This window comes from Gouania willdenowi, chromosome 22 (genome assembly GCF_900634775.1).
Source record: "Gouania willdenowi chromosome 22, fGouWil2.1, whole genome shotgun sequence".
NCBI lineage: Eukaryota > Metazoa > Chordata > Actinopteri > Blenniiformes > Gobiesocidae > Gouania > Gouania willdenowi.
The window spans coordinates 9,705,583-9,728,429 of NC_041065.1; the positions used below are offsets into that span (position 1 = coordinate 9,705,583).

Below are 22,847 nucleotides of genomic sequence, written 5' to 3' on the forward strand. Positions count from 1 at the left end.
AAGTAGTTATAGGCGATATTGTAAATTTCTATATCGCCAAGATAGAAATTTTGATACACAGTATCTTGAATCTCGATATATTGGCCAGGCCTAGTTCATAACATGGTCAGAGCGACTGATTTGTGACATGCATTGTTTTTTGGAACTAAGATTCTTATTTTGTTTCTAGAAGTGCATGATTCCACTTCTGTTTTTAGATAAGGAAATTAAAATTGCAATAATAAGACAGCGTATTAGGGCCACATTAAAATCAAAATCTGGGCACTACGAGAATAAAGTTGTAATATTTTGAGAATAAAGTTGTAATTTTATGAGAATGAAGTCATATCTTAATGAAATCGTAGTTTTATAAGATTAAAAATTGACTAGGGGTGTTGAAAAAAATCGATTTGGTGCTATATATCGCAATATTACGTTGCACGATACTCAGATAGATTCAAAATGCATCCATATGAATTTTTTTAATTTAAATTTTAACCTTTCTTTAAGCAGGAGTAAACTGTAAAGTAATTGATCTTGTCTGTGATTATACTTCTCTTTAGGTGAAATACTGAGCCTTTTGGCCCATTGTCACCGTTAACACTGTTATCACTTTGTTCAGACCAAAGAACCAGACTGATTAGGAGAAAATAACCTCTTTAGTGGAGGAGGAACTGGCTGGAAATGGTCCATCTCAGGGCTATTGGTGTTACCTTCATTTCAACAGGGAATTCTGAGCACTATACCATTACGACTTATTTAAGATACGCCTTTAATCTCATAAAATTACAACTCTATTCTCAAAATATTACGACTTGAATCTCGTAGTGTCTCAGATTTTTTTTTATTCTAATGTGGCCCGAATGTGCCGTCGTACAATATAAATCAAATGTGGACAAAAGCATAATGTCCAAGCCCTAGTAGGTACTGTATTTATCATCAATCAATAATCAAACCCTACACACTGTCAAACGGCTGTGACTGTTTGCCAATGAATGATTCCCAACCCAGCGTGCACTGCAGAAGGCCTGGTGGGAAACTGTTCTGTTCATTAAGCCAGTTTTAAACTGATTTAAATCGATCTTCTCCACTGACGTTAGACGGTGAAGGAAAATTGCTGAAATGGTCCAAATGGGAGTGAACGGGTGCATTTCACTGTTAGACATCGGCACAAGCGGCAAAAAGGCAATCAAAGAGAATCCAGAGCTAACAGAGGTTAGCGTCAGGTTTTTCAGCCTTTAGCGTCATAAATATAATATAGTGTGTGTGTGTGTGTGTGTGTCCACCCGATCTACTACAGAGAGCTTCCACACTAAATTACTGCATATTAAGCTTCCTTTTGTGCATTCCCACAAAAGAACATTTAACATAGACACATAGAAACACTAAAGGAAATGATTTCAAACCCAAATCTCACGTTTCTTTTCACTTCTTTAGACGGAAGAATTATTTTCATTCTTTTTTTTTTTTGTTGCACTATTTCAGACTGCGCCATCATTCTCATTTATTTCTTCTTTTATTCAAGAAACACTGAATTGACTGTAAGGCTTTTCTAATTCCCAGGTAAAACTCCTACTCCTAGCAGTAGCTCCAAAAAGATATTTTGTGGAGGACATCATTCAGTCATACGTCAAAGAATTAAAGTCATTTTGCAGCTTTTTGCATAATGACCCTGTGGGAACGTTTTGCCTTCAAAAATCGTTACACATTTTTTTACACCGACAGAGACTGAGAAGATTGTCACTTAACAGAAAAAAAGTTTCCAAAATTAGGACAAATTGTTCAAAAACTCCATCAACCTATTAGAAACAACCCAAAAACCTTCCTGGACACAGACAGTGTTAAATGTGAAGCATTGTGACTTCCTTTAGTTTTTGGTCGAAGGCTGTTTGTTGATGTGTTTGTTTGACAGTCTGTACACGTCCTGTCACTTTTGGTGTATTTTTATTTTATTATTTTTTTAAATTGACTTTTTGTAACTTTAGATTTGTTATCAAATGGTCATTGATGCCGCTGAAGTCGTCATTACCAGCCCTTCAATCAAATGTTTGAACATCTAAACTACAAAGGCCAGGTTGCCATGACGATGAGCATCTCTCACTGCAGGAAAACAATCTTTAGCAAGTCAAGGCCTCATCCATCCAGACAAATGGCTACCCAGGAAATCCACCCCCATCTCCTGACATGTTTCGACTGTCAACTGCCAGTCTTCGTCAAAGGCGTATGCTAATCGCTTTAATGTTTCATTTGAAGTTTCCTTGACTTCCGCTTAGTAATTACGGCAAGATTCTTTTTGAATAGCAAATCAAGGCCTCATACATCCAGACAACTCCTACCCAGGAAGTCCACCTCGATCTACTGACCAGTGGAATGTCAGGAAACTTCAAAGGAAAACATCAAAGCATCAGGAAATGGAGGTGGATTTGGAGGATAGAGATGGTAGTTGTCTGGTTGGATGAGGCTTTGACGTGCTATTCAAAAAGAAGACAAAAAAATCTTGCTGGAATTAAAACAATCTTTGTTTGCCTCAAATATGCAAAAAAAATGTCCACGATCCTCCTTTGTTGTATATTACTTCTCCTATTATTGCTTGGCATGTGAATGCACACAGGAATGGGAAACTGGAAATATTTCACAGTTAGACTCAGCATAACTGACAAGACAGCAAGGGTAGGAAACAAAAAGCTGAACTGTGTGTGTGTGTCTCTATGTCTGCATGTGTGTGTGTATGAGTGCGTTTGCTGGTGTTTTCAGGATGCTGCGAGTCACAAATTCTTTGGAGTTTTCATTCGGAGCCGGCGGGACTTTGTCTCCTCGTCCCGCCATTGGATGTTGTTGTTCACACACACTCTGCTCATTCACACGCACACACACACGCACGCATGCACACACACACACTCCTCACACATTCGCCACCTTTGCTCAAAAAAACCCCAATTGGCACAGATTATCAAAATAAATACCCTGGAAGCTTGGCACTATGCAAAAGGAAAACTGCACATTTGTAAAAGAAATCTGATAAAAAACTATTAAATAATCTCAGTCTACGCCACGTTGTTATTTCCGCACTCTCACTATGATTTAGATGCTATATTAAGCTGATGAAGGTTACACCAGTGTCGTAAACCTCTGAATCACTACCACTGAAACAATAGAGCTCCTATTCAAATAGATTTTGTTTTTTTAAGGTTTTTTTTTTGCACAAACGCACATCAAAATGAAGTGTCTAACATCTATAGGTCTATAGATAGTGCTGCTGCTGTGTGGTCTGCATCTCTTCCCAATCCTTCAGAATAAAAGCCCCCTAATGGGGGTTTACCTCACAGGTGTCCCTGCAGGATGCTGGTGACAGTCTGGTCCAGAGCCGGGCCCTGCAGCCGCTGCAGCTCCAGGATGCTGTCGATGGCGCTTTGCAGGTGCTCACTGAGCACCATGTCCTCCTGCAGGGGTGGAGGAGGCGGGCTGAAGCGCTGCTCATCCAATCGGTAACATTTGAGTTTGGGGGCGCTGACATCACGAGGCAGCAGCTCTAAAGCAGCGTCCTGCTGCTCTGACATAGGAAGAGGATTATGGGATGGGATTGTATGGACCTCCTTGGTGGGGGGACTATGCAGATCTCCATTGGAGATCTCCTCTTTATGCTCAGGATACTGCAGCTGTGGGGCTCCGCCCCCATTGGTCAGCTGGCCCTTGTGGTCCCTCTTGAGGACCAGGTCACAGGCTGAGTTGTGGACCACCTTACGGGAGCCGGACTCCTGTTTGATGGTGAGTCTGAGGCCGCCCCGGTTGCTGGAGCGGTACGTCTTCAGCCCAGGAGGACGATCTGACAGCCTGGCCCAGGGGGGCGGGGAGGAGGGGCTGCTGTGGGGGCCGGAGTGGGAAGACGCAGACGAGTGGGAGGGACCCGGGGAAGACGATGATGTGGCGAAGGATGCCATGAAGGACTCTGCAGAGGACGAGAGGACCTCCAGATCAGAACAGTTTAAAGCAAATATATCGAATACCTGATTATCCACAGTGTGAAAATAACAGTAAAAACGTTCATAATCAAGTTAAACTTCATATTGTTCAGCTCCAGATGTTGATGACTGAATGCTGTGCAGATCTATGTGTTCTATTGATTCATATCTATAAATAAATCAGTGCACAGTTACAAAAAATGCTATAAAAATGATGCCCAGCTAGTTCCTCTCCCTGCAACTGAACATGCGCCAGTTTTGCTTCGGCGCTTCTGCCTTCGTCACATCCGGATATCCCGCCCTAAACCACAACACTGCTTCATGATTGGTTCCAACTGTTTCGATTCGGATTCGAAAGGCAAAGGAGGGAACAGCACAAGATGGATTCTGGTGTTTGTGAACACCAGAATCCATCTTGCAAGCAAGGTTAGATCTATGAGGCTTTTAATATAAGTGTTTATTAGACAACTTTTCTCAGGAAATGTACTTTGATCTCCTGGCACGTTTTGACTGTCAACTGCCAGTCTTCTTTTGAGGCATCTACTGATCACTTTGATGTTTCCTTGACTTCCGCGTAATAATAAATTATTCAAAAAGAAGACAAAATAAACTTTTTGGAATAATTAGGTCAGCACTTTGTCTTTATCTGATAAAGTTTATCAACAGCAGCAGCTTTAACTCACAAAACTCTAAAAATATTTGCCTCTTTTTCATATTTTCATTATCCTTGTCATTATCATTATCGAAACAAATACAATAATTCAAAAGTAAAGAAATAAATAAAAAATTGACAGTGATCTGATTAACTCATTCAGTGCCAACCATTTTCAGATTTTCTATCCCCCTCAGTGCCAGCCACTTTTGAGCATTTTGACTGATTTTAAAGACCCACAGAATATTTTCTACTATGACTATCTGAAATCTGACACCAGATTCTGAAAGATTGAATTCTCTACTTTCATCAAAAAAAAATTGTTTCTGGCTTGTTTCGTTCTTTTGTAATCAGCCGTTGAATAGAGCAAGTTTTACACAAATCTTCAGTTTCAGAGCAAAAAGCTGAGAAAAAAGCCTTTTTCTAAAAAAACCCCTGTCAGTGACTTTAAAGCTATTTTTTTGCTTTAGTGACAACTCTAACATCTGAACATTGTTTCCTTATATAAAACTAAAAAAAAAACACAGACCGGGCTTTTGATGGCAAAATTATTATTATTAATCTATCTGGGTCAGAGTTGAATGGATTTCTTACTGTATTTTGGCGTTCCTCCAACTTTCTTTCCCGTCAGTCTGTACACACGCAACTTCCTCCTCCTCCCGGACATACAGAGTGTCACTGCTTACCCCGTTTTTTATGGTTTTATCTCACAATCGCCACATTATCACATGAATTCCAGACTTGCTCTGGTCGGAGTGTGCGCTGCTGGGAATGTCAGCTCTGCACGTAGCGCCATTTTCTGTCTCGGAAAACTCCTTTCCTTTCTCCCTCTGAGCTCCGATGAGCATGGATGATCTCACATCCAAAGGTGCGCTGCTACCTCCTACATGTCACCTATTATCTTGCTATCTGGCTCACAGGCTGGGGGTATTTTGTACCCACCTCCACACCCCCCCCTCCTCCCCCCTCCCCCGACACGCAGGGATGACCCGTTTGGCCCGGATAGTTGATGGTTTTATCTCACGATCACAACATTATAAATAATCCACTCAGGTCCACACATGTTCTGTGTTAGTATGTGGTGCTGTGAGCTGCTGGATACGTCACAATATCACCTCATAGCGCCATAATCTCACTTCTTTTCCTGCTTCTTCCTCCTTTGCTGGGTAGCATCAGTGGCTAATCTCTCATTTAAAGGTGCACTGATGCCATCTTCAGGACACAGTTGGTCACTACAACACCCCACAGCTTAGATATTGATGAGAGACCTCCACCAGGGTGTTTTCTAGTAATCCCCGTGAAAAAATGCAAATGACGAGATATCTCGTCAATGGCACTGAGCGTTTGGATTTGAAATGACGAGATATCTCGTCAATGGCACTGAATGAGTTAATCAGCCATAATATTTTGACCGCTGACACAATAATTGACTCATTGTTTATTGGTTAATCATGTGGCCCCTCCCCCTCCCTTCACCACTGGACAGACGGTATCATTATAAAGGAAAATGTCCTCTTTTATCCCAGGTAAGGTCTACTCTGCTGGCAGCATGTGACACTGCTGTTAATGGATCATCATTGGCTTCTAAGATGATATATTCAGATTCAGGGGCCAGGTCTGATAACTTCCACCAGCTTTCATTAGGACTGATCCTCATTTCCAACGTTTTAATGAGCATGGCAGCCTTCCTTTCATTTAGCCCAAACCTCTGAGGTGCAGCCTAGCTCTTCATCACCATGTGTTCACAGCTCCACATTTACTCAGCTAAATTACACATGCCCACCTGGGAGCTGCTCCTCAGCAAACACAGAGACTGAGTGCTTTCACACTGATACGCAGTGAAATGTGTTTGTGAGGTAAAGACTTGTAAATAATAATCAAAGTGCGCCATCATTACATGTGATGAAGACGAGGGTGATGTCACTAACCTGGGTCTCTGCGGACTCGTCGGCGGTCCTCGGCTAAGGCGTAACGCTCGGCCTGGAGGAAGAGGCGCTCTAGCATCACCATCTCTGCTGATGGGCTCTCCTGCTGGAAACCAGTAGACAAACCATCAGAAATATGTCCATCACATTGACCCTGATTTATCAACCTACCATGAAAACATATGGTCGTACAACAGGACCAACGTGTGATTTATGAAACAGGGTAAAGACTAATGGGGATCCTGTTTCAATAAACAATAAACTCATATCTGACCAATCCTAGCGTACAAATGATCAGGTGTTAATAAATACGGTGGCTGAATTTGATTGTCATTAACATGATACGCCTTAAATCTTCCTGGTTCTGAGGCCCTGCCCACTGAGGTCAAACAAACACTGGCAACAAAAGAAAGGAAATCTTCACATCTGAGGTGGAGCAAAACAAAGATGTGCTTTCTGACAGTGTGAAAACTGGACTTGAAGGTATAGTTTTGCAGTATTCCTGCGTTTGCAGCATTTTGCTCTTTGCTGCGCGTGTGCGCCTGTGTAAAGGTGCTCATAGGTGACGTCTGCCCCCCTGTGTGCGCTGTGTACAATTTAACAGCAGAGATCCTGGAGAAACACACCGAAATATACCGTTTATATCGACCTCAGTTATTGGTTTAGGCAATAAATAACACGTTAAAAGAAATTAACGAAACCCTTAAAAATGACTAAATGTTGGTATTAATGATACACAGCTGCGTTCCCCTGGTCCAATATAGTGCTGCACTCCTCTGTGTGTGAGTGTGTGCACGCACCGTTGAACCTTTATGGTATATGGTATTCCGTGGAAGGAAAATCAATAAAGTAGTATCCTTAATAACGTGAGATTTTTAAAAATGTATTTTATTTTGTTCTGAATTAGTGTCTGCTTATGCTTAAATGACAGCTGAGACGTGTTTAATACTTTATTTTCAGTCTCAGTCAGACTTTACGGCTGAACCACAAATCCACACACTCAGATTTACGTACACGAGGTCAAACCTGACGTGAGATCTGATCATAGCGTACGCTCACTTCAGAATTGATAAATACCGAAGCTTGCGTGAATTTGATCGAATGCACGTCGTACACTCAGATCTGAACGTACAAACGATTGACAATGAGGGCCAATGTGATCGGGTAATCAGTCTAAATCTGATTTAAATCCCAGATTTTATAGTATGACAGTGAGTGGAGGTACTAACGACTGCTGCGTCTCACCTGAGTTTCTCTGAACAATAGCTGCCTGTATTTGTTCACCATGTCCTTGGTGCGTTTCAGCAAGAAACCCGACACCGTGTCAAACTCCTGGTCCACTGTGAATTCAGAGATCACGTGTTACACTGAGATCAAAGTCCAATCAGCGAGAAACGTGAAGAGCAAAAAGCCAGAAATTGAATGAATGTGTTTTATTCTGTAACTCTTTAATAGACACAAACCTAAGCTGAAGTCCTCCTGAGTTGGAAGGTAACCTGCACAGCTGTGGTACGGCAGCAGACGTCTCACAGCATCCTTCAGAGTGAAGAAGGCTGGCCCGGTGAACGACGTCTGCACGGTTCCTCGGTCTGAATAAAGCTGCTGCTGGAACCTGGAGGACAAACTAGGCTGTATTAAACCACCAATAGTTTAGTACTTATTAACAAAGAATTTTAAACAAAAGTATGTAAATGTCATGTCACTTCATAAAGGTTTCAGCTGGAATCCTTATAGTTAATGGCTTTGTGTGAATTCCTGTATGTGCCTCTAAAAACCCTCACAGAGCATAATGACACGTTACTGAGGGAGTTCATGCAGAGAAAGTTTTGTTCTGATCAACACAAATTTAATCCTCACTGACGTAAATGCATAAACAAAGGTCATCTTCTCAGGAAGTATGACTCATCGTTTATCATGTGGATGTGATCGTCTCTGTTTTTCAGACCTTTGAAGGACTGACAACGTGTCCATGTTCCCTTCAACGACCCACAAAAATATGGTGATAACGTGGCCCCATTATCAAAATCCGTATCAGCATTTAGAACAATGACCAATAATAAAGCGTGTCATTTTATGGGGTTTTTTTGTATTTTTTTGGTGGGGTTTTTGTTGTCATTTTGTCAAATTTTCTCTCATTCTGTGTATTTCTATTGTCATTTTGTGTATATTTATTATCATTTTGTGAATATTTCTCTTATGGTATGTGTTTTTGAAGTCATTTTCCATATTTGTGTATATGTATGTATGTATATATATATATATATATATATATATATATATATATATATATTGGGGTGTTGTTGATATTTTAAACATCTTTCTCTCATTTAATGTGTCTTTGGAGTCATTTTGTGTATTTCTGTTGCTGTTTTGTGTATTGTTTTCCTATTTTATGTGTTTATAAATAACTTTGTGTATTATTGTTGTTAATCTGGGTTCTTTATTTGTTTTTGTTGTTATTTTGTATATATTTCTCTCATTTAATGTGTCTGGAGTTATTTTGTGTATTTTTGTGACCGTTTTGTGTATTCTTGTCATTGCTATGGGTTTTAGGAGTAATCCTTGTTGTTATTCTGTACGTCTTTCTCTCATTTTATGTGTTTTTGGAATCATGTTGTGTATTGTTTTTGTCCATTTTTCTGTAATTTTGTGTGTTTTTGGAGATGACTTTGGGGGCTGCACAAAATTAGACTGAGCGCTGCATGTCTGACCTAGAGCATGATAAGATGGTGTATATTGTACTTAATGGATCATGACAATAGATTCCTTGATGTTAAATTCCATCAGGAAAGAATGAGGCTCAGAGGTTGTCAAGTGTTCTTCTTACCTGTGCCTGCGCACTGCTGGTGTGAGCGTCTCGTCTCTCTGGGGCTCCAGAGGTACACACAGGGCCCCCTGGTACACACACACACACGCACACACTTTGAGTTCACAGCTTTCTAAAGACATGAACTGATAATTTTCGGCCCATAATAACTGGTTTCTTCAAAGCCTGTTTGTCCTTTCTAGCAGCAGCAGAGCTAAATTTGAAATATATGTAATTGTTAATTAAAAAAGATTATAGACCCAACTAAAACACTGACAGTTTGTTACCTTGGTGCTGGACTGCTGGTTTATCTGAATATTAGCTGGAGAAGTATCAACTTGGACCCCAAATGATGTTGTTATTGTTGTTGTTGAAGAAGGAGGATGGACATCAAGAGAAAATGTTTTACCCTCCCCGACAAAGGCAGCTTTTGGCTCTGAGAGTGAACACAGATATAAAAATGTAGTTATGATGATGATGATGATGATGGTGGTGATGAAGGAGGAGAGAGTAGACAGAGAAGTAAACAGAGGCTGGACTCACTGTGTTGTGTGTGCTGTGTGACAGCAGGGTGGTCTCTTCCTTTGGAGACGGGAGCGACAGCAGCTGTGGAATCAGGCACCGACACGCTGACATGCTGAGGAAGAGGAGGAGGAGGAAGAGGAGGAGGAGGAATAGTAGTGCTACGCACCAACAGCTGAGGCTGACTAACTGGGAGCTGCATCTGGACCTGGGAGTGGGATGCAGGGCTCTGAATGTGGGCCTGGGGCTGAGAAAAGGCTGTTTGTGAAGGTTGGAGGTGAGGGGGGGCTGGGGGCTGGGTTGGGGGCTGGGCTAGGGGCTGAGTGGGGAGCTTGGCTGTGGCTTCCATCTGTGGGACTGAGCTGTCAGTCTGAGATCCAGCAGGGGGAGAGAAGGTCGTGGAAGGAGGTCTCCTACTGTCCTGGTTCTGCAGTGGTGTTTCCTCAGAGGAAACCTCCACAATCTGCTCTGACATCACAGCACGGCTGTCCTGACTCGGGCCTGGGGGGTTTGGTGGTGGGTGGGTCTCTCTGTCAGCGCTCACTGGGGAGGAAAGTGGCTCCATTGGGACGACTGGCAGCGTTTCAACCAACAGTTCAGATGAGATGGGCGAGCTAAGTGCTGGCTGTGGAGAGAGAGGATACATCACAGAAGAATAAAAACATTCCTGTTTATACAGGATAACATGGAGAATATTTATAATGAGGCAGTGAGTAGATTTAATGATCCTTGACAAGAACTTTTTTTAGAGTTTATAACCACTTTATTATTTTCCTTGCAATAAGCTACAATCCAGAGCACAGGGACCAGTAACCATAAATGTATAAAATAACCAAAAACTGTCTAAAAAACAATGTCAATCTTCCCCAGGGCAGCTGTAGCTACAATAGTAGCTTACCACCACTAAGTGTGGAGTGAAAGAATAATGCAATGCAATGTAAAGTGCTTTGAGTGTGAAGAAAATGGCTTTAAACTCCAATCCATTATTATTATAATTATGATGATTATTATTAACATGAACATGGAACCTTTTCTGTGAGATTAAAAAAAATTGCAGCACGCTAAATATTCTTTACTAGAAATGGTTTTAGTCAGGTGCAACCTTTTCAGATGGGAGTAAAAAAAAAAAAAAAACTATGCTTCATTTTAGAATATGAAATACTTTTAAAAGACATATTTTATGAAACTCCTAAAATACAAAGTGAGCAAATGAAAATCAAACCAACAGTTTCTGATACAAGTTTACTACGTCTGTGATTTTGTAGCATTACAGTCGTGTTATTAATCAACCACTGACACCAACAGACACAGCTAGAGGAGATTAAAACAGTTACTAAGGAGAAGTTATAGAAGATAGTTTTAATGTCACAACATCAGGAAATGCAAAGTAGATGAACAACAATATTAGATCTATTTTTTTTCTTATGTCCCTTGTGATGACCTATTTAATTGAATTTACAATTATATATATGTATATACAATATTTTTATATAATATATTAATATGAACTATTTGATGAGTTATTAAATCTACAATTATATATATATATATATATATATATATATATATATATATATATATATATATATATATATATATATATATATATATATATATAATGTTTTTATAATGAAATACAATATATTAGTATTCCAGTGGTGGTTAACCTTATCTAATCAAAGAAGCTCTTGGTAAATGTATACCATTATGAAATAAATACCTATCTTTGCACAAAAAGATTTTTTTTATTCCTTTTGTTTTTTATTTTCATTTTCCCTGCTTGAAAAAAACAAATAACTGAAATGACTGAAATAAAATCTTTAAAAATAGCTTTTAATAAAATCGTTATTGTTTAATCCTCGTCTGTCTATGAATGTTTTTTTAATGCTTTTTTGGTCACATGATTGTCACACGATCTCTAGCACAGCACGTAAGCACCTGTTTTTACTCTTTTAATCATGTCCTGATGAAGACTTGGCTGCGTCCAAATGGATGATGTCACAGGGTTAAGGAAAGGTGTTAGGAGACTTCCTAAAGGAGTTAGGGAAAGGCCATCATGCTGTTTTGACAATCAGACGCACTTCCACTAGGTGATGTAATAATCAGACTTAGGTGAAGGTTAGTGACGTCTTCCCCCTGTGCCTCTAACCACTGATATAATCTCAAACAACACAATGTTTGAATTTAAATCAAAGGAAAACCCTTTAATGTGTTTGTTTTACAACATCCGCATAACATTTATAGTTTGGATATGCGTTTTAGACTATTGAAAGTTGTTCAGGGAATATTATTACATTGATAACTTACATGATCTGCGTCCATTTTCAGTCATTGTGAGTTTCCGTGAGCGCTGGGATGAACGTGTCCCTTTTAAATGTTGTCGCCGCAAGGAATTGTGGGTCAGCATTATCTGGTCTCCTTTGGTAAAGGATGGATCAGTGTTCCCTAGGCTAAAGGAGGTTATAAAGGAAGCATTGAGCCTCCTTTCCTTAGCTTTTAGAGAATTTGAATGCTCCTTATCATGGCCACCACTTAAACACTTTCGGGGGTTAAGGAAAACTAGATAGGAAAGGAGATAGGAGGGACTATTCGGATGCAGGCCTCTGGGAGTCAAAAAGCATTTCCATGACATCCCTGTAATAAATAAAGCATTTTACAACTCAAGAGTGCCTCGGATCTTCAGTTTTGGCTGCCACTGCTACTTTGTATTGTTTTTTAACACTAAAAAGGCAAGTCTTCAAAATATCAAATCTATTTTGCTTGGATCTTTACTCTTTTAGTACGTAACATTTTTAAAATATCAAAATTTGAAATCAATTTTTCAACAATGTGCTGTCTTCATCCACAGCTTCTTTGATGATAGTAGTCCATTGATTTTAGGGTTCTGAATGTTTAAATCTGCTTTTTCACTATTTAAAAACATTTTCTTAAGTTTGACCAGGATCAGTTATTTTGGCGTGTACAGTAACTGATTTTAAAGGGCTCATGTTAAACTAAATCAACTTTTCTGTGCTTTAAACATGATAAAAGTGCTATTAGGGATTCATACACATGCCCAAAGTGTTTTTTTCATTGATTCCCTCAATTGTTAGTTAGTTAGAGGGTGATTTGCTCCTTTCTTACTGCAGGGTGAGCTCAAACACCTCGCTCCAATTTGATGAAGCATTCCCACTTTGATGATGAATTTGACATTGCACTGAGCTGGAGAAGCCGCGCCTCCAGGAGGAGGAAGTCAGTGTCCCGTCTATAGACACACCCACTCATGAATATGCATGAGTAGGCCACAAATCAGCCTGTTTTTGTAGAGTTGCTCAGAAAGTGACTTTGCAGAGGCTAAAACTCTGGAAAACAAACTTCAAATACTATGTTTTTGGGGTTCATAGAACAAATGAGATTAGTGAAAAATAGCATGATAAGGGACCTTTAAAGCATCTTTAAACAGTGATACCAACCTGTTGCAGGTTTGACATGAAGGCCTGGTTCTGACTGACGGAGTGGGAGACTTCCTCCACGGGTTGTGTGGAGTCTGCAATGGGAATCAGTAGTTTGGACATCTCTAAAGCTGGATCAGGAACCGGGGGAGGCTCAGCTGGAGGCTGCAGGACAGTAACAACAGGAGGGGAGGAGGACTGCAGCCCTGCTGAGGTGGGCTGCATGGAGACATGTTGAAGAATGTGTCCTAAGGGCTGCAGGAGGACACACAGACAATACACTGCTCAAAATGTTTTATTTCCCCTTGAGACAGTTTTTTATGGTCCCACTAAGCCAGCATTACCTTCTCTTTTATCATACTTCAACCTAAATACTTTTAAGACTTGGATTTAATTAAATTATTTGTTACTTGATAGCCATGATATTTGAGTATATTTAATGAATAATCAGCTAATAGAAAAAGAAACATAGGCTGTGTTCAAAATAACTAACATCAAAATTTGTATTTTGTGCGTTCACATTAGATCGTATGAAAAGATTGAGTATGTGAGAAATACCCAGATGTGTACTATACATTTTTTAAGTATGCACACTAGCCATACTCAGAGCCTTACAGAGAGAGAGTTACGACAACTTGGTTCACTCCAATGGTTCGGTTTTTTTTACAGCAATGGCGGCTCATGATGCCTCACATTTGTTCCCTGAAGTGATCAGTTTACTTTAGTAGCTGATGGAGCTAAAGTGGATAAGACGGTTTGTGATGCACTTTTGAACGATAAGACGTTATTATTATTATTATTATCAGCATATCTAAACCCATTAACCTGTGCATTAAGGCATGTTAGTCGATTATTCACTTCTAAACTAGTACATTTTTATTTTCATTTTCATTTTTTATTACTATTATTATCATTTTTTTTCGTTGTGAAATACACTGCTGTTGTTTTCATGTTCAAAAGAAAGAAATATTCTGAATTCTTCTTAGAAAATTAAGGGATCCGTAGCAGATAAACAGCGTTTACTTCACACAGTTTTATCTACCCACGTAGGCTACAAATCTTCTTCTTTTTTAAATCAAACAAGAAGCTTTTCCATTGTGTTATTTGTGGAAAAAGTGGAAATGAAGTGTTTGAATATGATCGCCTCACAGATTTTTTTTGTTCAGGATTGTTAAAATCCTGAATTTTTATTTATTTATTTTTTTAGCTTGCTCCTACTGACTTTGTCTAACCATTATTTCTTTGTCCTCTCTGGTTCAGTTAGGAAGCCATACATTTGACCTCCTTCCTCAGAACAAGTGTAGCATCTCCATACAGCACAGCAAGTTATTAATGTTTCTGTCTTTGTTAGACATTTATTTCATTAATTCATCTTGGTACATAAGTGCATAGTAAAAAATCATAATGTCTATTTATATATACAGTATGTATGAACAGAATAAATATGTTTTCAATGTGTCCTGTCTGGATGTGGTGTTTTTTAATGCCCCCCCCTTTTTTTTTTTAAAGAAAATTCAAAGCAATACATCCTGTATACAATACATATTAACACATTTTTAAACAGGAAGTTTAGTCAGTAGCACAATGGAGGGTCTCTGAAAATCTCAGAAATGTCAGCATAAAATGGGTTTCAGCAGTTTTTGGATCAAATGACCACATGTTGATATTCTACATGCTCACTTTCTCACTTAAAATGATTTCAGAATCAACAGAGATATTTAGCCTCAGTGTGATCAGGTTTTTTCCATTTTATTTCAAAACAAAACAAGGTTTTAGATATATATATATATATTTATATATATATATATATTTATTTATTTATATATATATATATATATATATATATATATATTTATATATAAAACATTGTTTTATTTTAAAATACTTGTTTGATGAGTTGCTGCTTTTGCTACTTCTCAACTCACTCACACATGCTGTCCCATATAATAGAAAAATCTAAATTTGGCACATGTTGTGCAACAGTTTTTCCATAAATGTGCCTGTATAGCATTTTGCACCAGAAAATTTCACCCTGAATTGTCTTTCTGGTAAGACTTCAATTGAAATAAAATTATCAAGATTTCTATCGTAAATCGACATTTTGAGAAAAAATATTAAGATATGAGTTTTGGTCCATGTCGCCCAGCTCTATTTGGAAGTATACTTCAGTGGGAACGCTCATCATCCTAATCCTAACTATGCTTACAGTATATAGTAGACAGTACATACTCATTGAGTTTGTAGTGCATAGTACAAAGTGTGATATTTCAAACACAGCCCTAGTTGTTGACAGAGGGCTATCCTCCATGATGGCTGACCCTCACCTGCTGCAGGTGCTGGTAGTTCTCCTCAGACGTGCTCCTCTCCTCCCCCACTGTTGTTCTCTCTGGCAGCAGCACCACAGAGGTCGGCTGCAGGCTCAGCTGTGCCTCACCCACCCCCGTCTGCAACGGCAGCCCCTGGACCACCGAGGGCCCGTTGACGATAGAGATGGAGGTGAGATCTGAGGGAAGCACCCCCGAGCTGTTGATTAAGGTGATGTGGTTTCCCAAAGCCGGACTGTGGACCAACGTGGCCCGCTGGCCCTGTCCTCCAGCAGTGTACGCTCCAGCCAGCTGTGCAGGCATCTGGAAAACAGCAGTAGGTGCAGACTGCAGCTGCAAAGGTCCTGAAAGCACTGTGGTCTGACGGAGGGCCAGCTGCCCTGTGGGGGTGGTGAACACCGGGCTGAAGTTCAGTTGCCTCTGGGGCATGGTTAGAATCTGTGAGCCGTCTACAATCTGCCCTGCACTGGAAGTCACGCTGTGGAGTGCTGGGCCTTGGTGGTGGCCAGGTGTAAGAAGAGGGTGAGCTGTGTTGCCAGTTTGGGGGATTGTAACAGGGGACTGGCCTGGAAGAAGGAACTGGTTTTGGCCTGAAAAGAGTCCCTGAGGCTGGAGGACGAAGGAGCCGCTCTGGTTAAGCAGCTGCAGGCTGACTGGTTTGGGAAGCTGCTGGGAGCACTGCACCGATGGAGCTACACTCTTCTGAACCGGAGCTTGGGACAGTAAAATATTGGACGAAGCAGTCCCGTGGACAAATGTGAGCCCGGGAGTGGGTTTCTGTCCTGTTGGCTTGGGGCTAATCTGGACCAGTCTGGGCTGGATGCTTATGGGCAGCTTGGGCTGGATGGGGAGAGGAGCGCGCTGCAGCACGATGCCTGGAGCTGCTGCGGTGGCCCTCAGGGTCGGGGTGAGGATGGGGCGACTGGTGATGTTTGGCACGGCCTTGTGGATGATCATACTGGAGCGTTGGGTGTGGCTTAGAGAGAAGGAGGTTTCTGGAGAAGGAGCAGGAAACACATTTCCAGGCAGAATCCCCATCAGGTGAGCAGGAGCGGCTGCAGGTTTTAAAGAGGGACATCCTGGTCCTACAGCCAGGAGGGAGGGTTGTGGGGGCTCCACTGCTGCCTGGGTGTCTCTGGGCAGCGTCATGGCCTTGGTTATAAACGGGGCGGTGGGTGCAGGTGAGTACAGAGAGAGAGTGTCCCCTGGAGGGGCCAGTCCTGCTTCCAGAGCCATGGTCTGCTCCGTGATCTCCGCCTCCTGCAGGCTCTGCTGGAGGATGTCACACTCCACCTCTGCTTCCTCCTCCTCCACTTCTCCCTTCTTCGCCTCACATTCTGCATCCACAGGTGGCCCACCCTGCACCACCTGCAGGTCTTCTTCCCCCTCGGGAGACGACAGGAGGGCCTCCTCCAGGAAGGACAGATCCACACAGCCAGATGGAGGCGTGTCGGGGGAATCCCTGCCGTCTCCCAGCAGAGACACTGGACTCTTCAGGGGAGAATAGAGGAGAAAGTGTGATTAACAGAGCTAACAGGACACAGACGGGAGAGGAAAACATTTCCCTCCAGGGGGAGAAGAAGCTGGTTGTTGTGACGCTACTGGCTGAGGATCCAGACACTCACCGGGGCATCTGTGAAGAGGGAGGGCTCCCCGGAGGAGGCGTTAATGAGCAGGTCTTCAGTCTGCAGCTGGTGGGATAAAACCAGGACACTTTAGCTTTTGGAGTGCTCAGTTGTGTTAAGAAAAGCCGTCTGTGTATAACATCATGCCCTCTTTCACACATCCATGAGGAACGATGCTACCCAAGCTTCTACCCAAGAGCTGTTGACATGAACGCTGAAATTAGTAGGAATCTGAACAGCTGCTACACTGTTTTCACTGTGCACATTTTTTTATTTCAAATGTAAATACCCATAGGGGTGGAGCAATGATTTTAAAAGTGAGGGTGTATTAAGGGTAGGGCAACCGTCGACTCCCAATTTAGTTTATTAACTTAATTTACTAAAATCATGAAAACGCTGTTATTAGGTCAGTGATGCTCAACATGTGGCTCTTAATGTCTTAAAGGGGCGGTATTATGAAAAATCACTTTATAATGGTTTTGCTACAGTGATATACTGTACATCCCTTTAGCCTCATTCAGAGGGTCAAAGTTGAAAAAATTCTGTTTCCTCCCTCCCTTGTTATTCCACATTTTGTGAAAAGTCAGCTCTAAACGGGCGAGTTGGATTTTTCTCGCCAGGTGACATCACCTAGCGGAAACTCCGCCTCCCCAAAGGAATGTCAGCTCCTCCGTCTCAAACTACCTCACAGCTAAAACAAATACTATGGCTTAATATAGAATATATATTATACTTTATTGTCATAAATGTAAAGCTACATACACTAAATGTGTTCTCTGCATTTAACCCCTCCCTGAGGAGCAGTGGGCAGCCACAGTGTAGCGCCCAGGGAGCAGTTATAATCAGTTCCATTTTTAGCATCCGTTATACTGCCTCATTTTGGTTTTGAGATGATCTGACGCGTTTGTGACCCAATGCGACGCAGCGGTTGCACAAAATAGTGGACTATCAGGAGAAGATTACAAGAAAGCGACATAGCAGCTCCGGTGAGTGTTTGAAGAAGCTGAAACAGCTACTTGACTGTGCTGCTGCTGCCAGACACACCCTGAAACAGTGTTCGTCTGACTCACAATCACAATAGCAGCTTAAATAGCCATGTGTTTTACAGTAATGTGCATTTTTTTGGGCTGAAAACAATAACAAGAGTGTGTGGATAGCAAAAAGAAAGTTGCTACTGTTCAGCTGCTGTGTGGAGTGAGCATCTACAGACACATACAGTATGAATATGCATAAGTAGGCCCCAAAACAGCCTGTTTTTAGAACTGCTCAGAAAGTCACTTTGTACAGGGCTAAAACTCTGTAAAACAGGCATGTATGGGAAAATAAACCTCAAATACTATGTTGTTGGGGTTTTTAGAACAAATGAGAGAGGTGAAAAATAGCATAATACTGGACCTTTAATTTTATTATTATTCTCCCAGAAAACCTTAAAAGGTGGAAACCCTTTAACCTTTTTTTTTTCTTTTCTACCTTTTTCTTTGGCCATTTTGCAACTTCCTTTGTCCCATTTTTGCCCTTTTTCCCAAAAAAAAGGTTTACATTTTAGCTTCCTTTTGCAAATAATTAACCCTTCTTCCCAATTTTAGTCAAATTTTGCAGGGGTTTTTTTGACACTTTTATCCAATTTTTGTCGATTCTTTAACCATTTTTAAGCTACCGTTTGCCCAATAAATAACACTTGTTTCCTTTTGACTCTTTTTGTTCCACATTTTTGCCCTTTTTTTACTATTGTTTGCCACATTTTGCTAGTTTAAGCCACTTTTGCCATTACATACCACCTGTTTCCTCTTTTTTGTCATTTTTGTCTTTTTGCCATTCTTGACTGCCTTTGGTCCATTTTAGTCACTTTTCACTCTTTTCTTGCCAAGTTTTTGCCACTTTTGGACCATTTCTTGCCACCTGTTACTAATAATTTTTTGTCACTTCATTCATCACTGTTAACTCTTTGTTTACCTTCTCGTCAAATGACTGGCTGTGATTGGCCTGATCGCCATTCAATCAATCTAAATGGGCCAATACGTTTTCAACAATGAATCCCTCTGTCAAAAGTGAAGGGAATAAATTTTGGTTTTTATGAAAGTGTGGGTGTCGCATCCCCCTCATCCCCCACGAGTGACACGCGCCTGAATATCCATGTCCATCTCACCCTTTTCTTTTTTTATTTCATATTGGCCCTTGTATTTATATATACTATATACAGTATATAAAGTATTTTTTATGTTCATTGCCTACATCTTTAACACCATTTTTTTCTACACTGTCGCTATTTTTCAAAATTTTCATTGGGCTTTTCTTGTACAATGACAAATAAAAGGATTCTGAAACATCTCCATCCCTAGGTATCACTTCCTTCTATCTAATATTCTCTGTTTGAGTTCTACTCTGCTCAGGAGTCTTTTATTACCTCATTGGTCCCATGAAGGAAGTCGTTCAGGGCTTGGGGGTCACTGCAGTAACAGAAAAAATATACACTGCTGTAGAAACAATTGATTTCACTCTCTCACTATGGAATACACACATTATATTATTATTATTTTTATATCAACTCACCACAAAACATCAAGTAGACAAGTCCCATCTTCATCCTCCATGTCAACTGAGGGAGATGAGAGAAGCATTATGAACATGTGGAAATAAGAAAGTGACTGAGACAACTCATACATTTTGATTCCTATGTTCATTTATTTCTTTAGGCCTATTTTTAAAAATCTGTTATGTGTGTATGTATTTCCAAAAAACTAAAGGAGAACAAAAAAGGTTGAATATAAATGTTTATTTAAGAAAATTCCACACAGATGTTTTGTTTTTTTTTTAGTTTTCTCTTTTCTCCATCATTTAGACATGGACTGGTGCATATTTCAGGTACAAATTATGTATTTGTATTTTCTCTTCTCTATATTTTCTATTTCTTACCAACCTTCAGTGCACAGGATGTAAAATGAAAACTCTATTGCATGGTTGTGTTTTATTTTGGGCTAAAAGTAGGAAGGAATCACGTTTATACCTAAATACAAATATTGTCATTTATATGACAAATGTCATATTCTAACTAATGTTAGAACTCAATAACCAATAGCTGAGGTGAAAGTGGATTTCTGAATAGCCACTGTCCTGCATGCTTTGGACGTCTCCCTGCTTCAATCAGATGAAAATGTCAAACACCATGTTATCATGACATGATCTTCAGATTGTTGTGTTGAAGCTGCATTTTTTTTCCCAAGGTTTTCTTTTTTTTTTTTTTTTTTTTTTTTAAGTATGAAGTGAGAAAAATGATTGGATGGATGGTTGGATGTAGGGTTGGATGGATGAGTCTTCACTAGGGCTGGGTGATACATCAAAATTCAAGATATATCAAGTTTTCTATTTTGACAATATAGGAAATTACAATATCGACTTAATCAGTATACATATTTATTAGGGATGTCCCCGATACAACTTTTTCACTTTTCGATATGATACCGATATTTCAGCCCTGCGTATTGGCCGATACCAATATTGATCCGATGCGATATCAGCACTAATCATACATACTTTCATTACTTATTTTGGAGTGTGAACCACAGTCACATATGGATAGAAGTGCTGTATCTGTGATTTTAGATGCAGTCCGATAAAATCCGATATTCGTTTTTTGGCTTTTATGGAATATCAATATCGGATCGGGACACCTCTAATAATTTTATAGCTTTTTTTCCCTTTTAACATACTTGTTTCACTACTTCACTATTTCTCAAAGCTTCATTAAAACAGATGGATTTCTGAGTGAGTCCTAACCCAGACCTACATTTAAACATCCACACTACACACGTGTTCATAAATGCGTCTGTGTACCATTTTGCATCAGCACATTTAACCCTGAAATGTCTTTTTGGCAAAACTTCATTGATATCGTATGTATCGCTGTTTTGAGAAAAAATACGGAGATATGAGTTTTGGTCCATATCGTCCAGCCCATCTCTGAAGTCATGAACCTACCTGATATGTGGGAGGCCCCATACAGAGCGGACTGTGCTGTGTTCAGTTAGCGGCCTCATGGGAAGCCGTGGCCGGGCTCCAGGGTCTGTTTGGGCGGTGGGGTGCCAGGGCCGAGACGTGGGGTCGGACACGAGGGTGAGGAAGACTCCCTCCACCGGGGCATCGTGGCTGCTTCGTCCCAGTGGGGGGGCGGGGGTGGTGGAACTGGTGGTGGAGCTGGAGGGTCACGCACGCACACACACACACACACACACACACACACACACACACACACACACACACACACACACACACACACACACACACACACACACACAGTATATGAGGTCAAATGAGGTTGCCAGCAGCCAAAACACACTTGACACACTCCATGGGATCAATAAATGGCTGATCGATCAGAGGCTGCAGTGGGTAACCTGGTAATGCTGATGCTGATAGTGATGCTGATGCTGAGGGGAAGGGGTGATGGTGATGGTGATGATGCTATTGTTGATGTGAAATAACGGCTCGTGTGTCTCGGAGGTGACTGGCGGCTGATGGAAAGCACAGTCCTGGAGAACAACAGCTCTACTCCTTCATTGTGTTTACAACCGGAGCCCAGCGGACCCAGCCTGGGGCACCGCAGAGCCCTCATGTAGACCCGCAGCGGTCAGCGCCGCTAAAGCAGAACCAGTGATGCGTTCACGGGTTACATAAGGTGAAGGCACGGGTGTGAATGAAAGCGTAGAATGTCCGTGGGTCAGTCCAGCTGTGCCTCACATGTGTCCTCCTGCCCTGAGTGACCGCGGTCCTCTCTCTCCCCCCCTTCACCCTCTCCCTCTCTCTCTCTCTCTCAATAATATCGCGGTAACAAAAGAGACGCCTTGTGTTAAACAGCGTCTCTGCGCCATCACTGGAATCCAAACATTCCGGAGAAACACGAGCACGAGCAGAGGGATAGAAACTCACCCCTTCTTTGTGGTTTATTGTCCTGTCAGGCGGGCCTCTGCGCCATCGATTCTCACTCAGCGGTGCTTTCAGATGCTAAAAGGAGGAGAGGAGAGGGTGGGGTGGATGGAGGGGGTAGCAGGAGCTGGAGCAGCCCTACCGGGGGTGGGAGCGAGTGAGAAACGCTCACACACACAAACACAACACAAAGGTGGAGGAGAACCACCACACACACACACACAAGGAGCTGCTCTGCGGCCGTCGGAGCTTCAGTCAAAGGCGGCGTGACGCCTCACGTGTGTCCGCTCCTCAGCTCCGGAGATGTTACACGTGAGTGTGAGTCTGAGCATGTGTCATTGATCTCCCCTCTTTTAATAAACGCCCTCCGACCACAATAACCAGCACGCTCCCTCAGGTACACGTGGGAAATACAGATCAATATTTAGAAAGGGAAATATATAGCAACTAAAACTCACGAGCATTGTTTAACACTATACTTAAAAATAAAAAAAGAGTCGTAACAATGTAAACATTTTAAATATAAAGTAGGGAAAAAAAGAAGTAAAAATAAAATAAAAGATAATAGTCTGTAGGGGGGGAAAAAGTCAAACTAAATGTGGGGCTTGTATAGCAAAAATTGGAATTACTGTCAAAGTTGTTAAAACCTGAGATTATCAGACAACTTTTTTTTTTTAAATTATGTTAGAAATACAATACAAAAC

The 22,847-nt window shown here is 41.1% G+C and overlaps 1 protein-coding gene across 3 annotated transcripts; it reads right to left on the minus strand.

Moving 5' to 3' along the window:
* Positions 1–1,941: 1,941 nt before the first annotated feature.
* LOC114456235 (BRD4-interacting chromatin-remodeling complex-associated protein) lies at positions 1,942–22,443 on the minus strand. Of its 3 annotated transcripts, none has more exons than XM_028437874.1 (14): positions 22,147–22,443; positions 21,199–21,414; positions 19,774–19,819; positions 19,628–19,670; positions 17,224–17,289; positions 15,599–17,089; positions 13,296–13,529; positions 9,865–10,468; positions 9,609–9,757; positions 9,343–9,410; positions 7,979–8,127; positions 7,761–7,855; positions 6,519–6,621; positions 1,942–3,925 (listed from the first exon to the last, which is right to left on the minus strand). In XM_028437874.1, the coding sequence occupies exons 3-14, from the start codon at positions 19,812–19,814 to the stop codon at positions 3,300–3,302; spliced, it is 3,669 nt and encodes a 1,222-aa protein (XP_028293675.1). In that variant the 5' UTR covers positions 19,815–19,819; positions 21,199–21,414; positions 22,147–22,443; the 3' UTR covers positions 1,942–3,299. The 3 variants fall into 3 exon arrangements, with proteins under 3 accessions (XP_028293675.1, XP_028293674.1, XP_028293673.1); XM_028437873.1 differs by having other exon boundaries at positions 6,519–6,618; positions 7,979–8,139; XM_028437872.1 differs by having other exon boundaries at positions 7,979–8,139.
* Between the last annotated feature and the right edge of the window lie 404 nt (positions 22,444–22,847).